This window comes from Triturus cristatus, chromosome 12 (genome assembly GCF_964204655.1).
Source record: "Triturus cristatus chromosome 12, aTriCri1.1, whole genome shotgun sequence".
In the NCBI taxonomy this organism is placed as follows: Eukaryota; Metazoa; Chordata; class Amphibia; order Caudata; family Salamandridae; genus Triturus; species Triturus cristatus.
In genome coordinates, this window is record NC_140595.1 from 716,375,380 (window position 1) to 716,379,522 (window position 4,143).

Genomic DNA, 4,143 nt, shown 5'->3' on the forward strand with positions numbered 1-4,143 from the left:
CTACCTGCTGTTGCATGGTCAGTGTAGAATTTCCCATGAGACTCACTCCGGTCTCGTGTGATGCAACTTTACAGTCTATGGATGTAAAAGAATTTTAGTAAAAGCTGCTCATTTTTATTTTCTGAAAATGTAAGCGCGGTCGGTACCGACAAATAAATGCGCTTGCGTTATTCAAAGTATTTAAGTGTAAGGAGTCTTTTCTTTCTTTTTTTTTTCTTTTCTTTCTTTTTGGCCCTTAAAAGAGCCGTTGTGTTCGTTAGAGATGCGCCTCGAAGCCTTACTTGGCGCTGGTGTACTTGGTGACGGCCTTGGTGCCCTCGGACACGGCGTGCTTGGCCAGCTCTCCGGGCAGCAGCAGACGCACTACGGTCTGGATCTCCCGGGAGGTGATGGTGCGCCGCTGGTTGTAGTGGGCCAGGCGGGAAGCCTCCCCGGCGATGCGCGCGAAGATGTCGTTCACGAAGGAGTTCATGATGCCCATGGCCTTAGAGGAAATGCCGGTGTCCGGGTGCACCTGCTTCATCACTTTGTAAATGTAGATGGCATAGCTTTCCTTCCTGCTCCTCTTGCGCTTCTTCCCATCCTTCTTGGGCGGCTTGGAGAGAGCTTTCTTGGAGCCCTTCTTGGGAGCCGGCGCGGACTTGGCTGGTTCAGGCATGGTCGACAATCTGCACCGCTTCCTGTGGAGCCGAGAGAAAAAGGAGTCAAAATGGAGTACAATAAGCAAAAAGTCCCCAGCTGTCTTTGATTAAAGCTCAGGTTTAGAGAGATGGCTCCACTTGGTAATTGTACATGGAGTTGGTCAGCGCGACTGTACAAATATTAGGTGGGTAACAGCAGAGAAACCCCTTAACGATGAACGTGTTCACAAAATACACTCAACACGAGTGAGCTCTCCAACATGTATTGTAATGCCTAGATGTGGACACTATAAAAGTTACCAATAGGCAATATTGAACAATACAGCTGACTCTGCCAGGCCAGTTGGGTTAGGACGTTGTCACTAAAACCAAACCGTGTTGGTCTGCCTGCCTCGAGCGTCCGACTGACCCATTTGCGGGCCTGCATGTAATGCAGTTGGAGGAAGTCTGCTCAGGTGGGATGGGGAACGCCAGAAAATGAAGGGGAAATGTGTTACGATTATGCAGCAGCTGTTCGGTTGTTGCAGTAATTTCTGGTTTATTGAAACTTCTTCCGAGATATTTGAACCCTGCGTTTTGGAACGGCAATTTGGTGTATTCATGTTTAGTTTAAAAGGGAATATGGTGTCTCGCTAATATTGCTCGTTACAAAGTTGTGTATTTAAAAATCGGTTTCCTTATTCCAAAATAACTTTCTCCGTAGGTTCCATAGCTGGTGTTGACCAGTATTTACAAAGTCTTGCAGACACCTTGAACGACGTAGAGAATAGATTTACTCAAGTGATTAGGTGAATTGCTGACTATGGAACAAAGAGGGTTGTGTTCTGGTCCCGGCACTTCCACTTGGCCATAGTGTGTGATCCTGGGCATCGCTCGTCACTGTTTTGCATTTTATCACGTACACTTACCAACGTTGGTACAAGATTTTTCAAATACCACCACAGGCATCAGACTGACCCAGTTGCAGCCCTTCCTGTAATGTAGTCGGAGGAAGTCTGTCACGACTGATCGAGGAAACCATAAAACGAAGTGGCAATGTGCGCTAATTATAAAACAGCTTTTCAGTGGCAAGCGGTGGTCACTGCCAGGCACACAATTTTTAAAATAATAAAAATCGACGCCCAACGTTGATAATTGAAACAGCCTCCTAATGTGTCAGGGGACAAGTCACCCTGTTTAGAAAATAATTAATCAGTCCTGAATCAATTAATAGAAATAGCTGCGGAGGTTTATCGTAGTTGGACAGTGCGCTCGGGGAGAAGGGCATGACGTATGCATACCCTTCAGAAATGGGGAGAGGGGGGAAAAAGTCCAGATGTAGCTACTGCATGTCTCGGTTCGAGACAGTGCATGTGCGCCGTCTAGAGCAGAGACCTAACTAGACCAGTTCAGGCTTCGAAGCGCTGTATAAAAGTAATGTTGCCAGTTGTGGGTGTGCCGGCAGAGGTGGGAGCAAGCAGCCAGCATGAGCAACAGGAGGCCGGGAGCAAGCAGGCCACACGAACAGTGTGAGAATGGAGGCAACATGCACAACGGGAGAGGAGAGGGCGGGAGCAGGGACGCCATGCGGACAGTGGGAGTGGGGAGGGGGGTGCAAGGAGGTTTCAAGGACAGCGGGAGGTGGAGGGTGGGAGCAGGCTCACACGAACTGCAGGAGGCAGGATGGTTGGTGGTAGGAAGCTGACTTAGAAAATGGGAGGAGAGGGGGCAGGTGGGGTAAACAGACAGACAGGGGAGAACACGGAGAGGGAGAGATGCACGAAGGAGCTAGCTAAAAACAACAAGCACTCGTAGAGTGCTTAAACACATGAAAAAAATTGCGTCTAAAAACAAGCGCTAGACCAGTTCAGGCTTCGAAGCGCTGTATAAAAGTAATGTTGCCAGTTGTGGGTGTGCCGGCAGAGGAGGCTGGGTCTGCGCAGCAAAGCGGCCGTGGGGCCGCGAAAGTGAAAGTGATCGCGATCAAAGCGGCCGTGCGGCCGCGAAAGTGAAAGTAAGCGCGCGTGCCCGCGCACATGCACTGTAGCTCTAGCCTGGCCTGGTAGCACTTTTTGGAGCCCACATACAAAATGTCTCTTCGAGCCAGCGCATGCGCTGGGCTCAGCGAGACCTAAAAAAGTGCTACCAGGCCAGCCTAGAGCTACAGTGCATGTGCGCGGGCGCGCGCACCGCGTTTTACCGCAATTACTTTCACTTTCGGCCGCTTTGATGTTTGATCGTGATCGGATCGCGGTCACTTTCATTTTCGCGGCCGCACGGCCGCTTTGCATAGCCAATAGGTCTCGCTATAGGGACCTTATAAGTATTTAGTTACACAACTGTTGCATGGCTAAACACTTATAAGGTCCCAAAGGCAAGACCTATTGGCTATGCCAATGCTTGTTCTAATCCTCTTAAAGAAGCAGTAAAGGAAACTTTTCTGTTTTTGGAAAGTTTGATTTTTCTGCCAGCAGAATCCTCGGAGAGCGCTGCCCTGGAATGTGAGGCTTCTAGGCGGGAAGGGGGGCTTTCAAAAGCTGGATTGTGTTTTCAGCCTGCTCGATGCTGTCCTTTACGCTTCCTCACTTGTCTCTTTATTTTTCTCATTACTGGTCTCAGATTTGTGACCACGAGCATCATTGTACACAATGATGGAATTGGTAGGGATGTCAGTTGTCTGTTGCACAGTGGCATGGAGGCCCTTCTCACCGGCACCCTGGGGAGACAGTCATTGGTAGGAATAGGGTTTTTTTAGTTGGGGAACTAAGCTTTTTTAAGAAGCATGCCAAACTTCACGTGCACCGTCTGCACAGTATAAGTCATCTTCACATCCAGGCACTCACGATTAATTCTGTGTGCAAGCAAATGTCAGAGCGTTTAGGTGTCCTTGTGTCATAGTGTGTGTGTGTGTGTGTCCTTGTGTCAGAGCGTGTGTGTCTTTGGGTCAGAGTGTGTGTGTGCTTATGTCTGAGTGTGTGTGTTTGGGTCAGTGTGTGTGTATCAAAGCATATGTTTCACAGGTCGTGTGTGCGCTTATGTCAGAGCATGTGTGTCCTCGTGTCAGTGTGTGTGTGTCCTTGTGTCACAGCATGTCTGTGCTTATGTCGGAGTGTGTGTCTTTGGGTCAGAGCATGTGTTTGCTTATGTCAGAGCATGCGTTTCCTTGTGTCATAGTGTGTGTATGTGTGTCCTTGTGTCAGAGCATGTGTGTGCTTATGTCAGAGCCAGTGTGTCCTTGTGTCAGAGTGTGTGTGTCCTCGTGTCAGAGTCTGTGTATCAAAGCATGTGTGTCACAGGCCGTGTGTGTGCTTATATCTGAACGTGTGTGAGCTTGTGTGAGTGTGTGTGTTTGTGTGTCGGAGCAAGTATGTCAGAGAATGTGAGTGTGTGTGTTTCCTCTCTGTAGCTGCTGGCAACAGTGCATACAAACTGTGATTGCTTCACTCACCCACTAGCTGGAAGGAGAGAACAATGTTTTTAATGCTCCACTAAGTCTAAACCTCACCAGCCACTGCTCCCCAGA

At 49.0% G+C, this 4,143-nt stretch overlaps 1 protein-coding gene across 1 annotated transcript; it reads right to left on the reverse strand.

Moving 5' to 3' along the window:
• Positions 1–277: 277 nt before the first annotated feature.
• LOC146780441 (histone H2B 1.2-like) lies at positions 278–658 on the reverse strand. Its single transcript, XM_085638442.1, has one exon. It carries the CDS (start codon positions 656–658, stop codon positions 278–280), a length of 381 nt encoding a protein of 126 aa, XP_085494568.1.
• Positions 659–4,143: the final 3,485 nt, after the last annotated feature.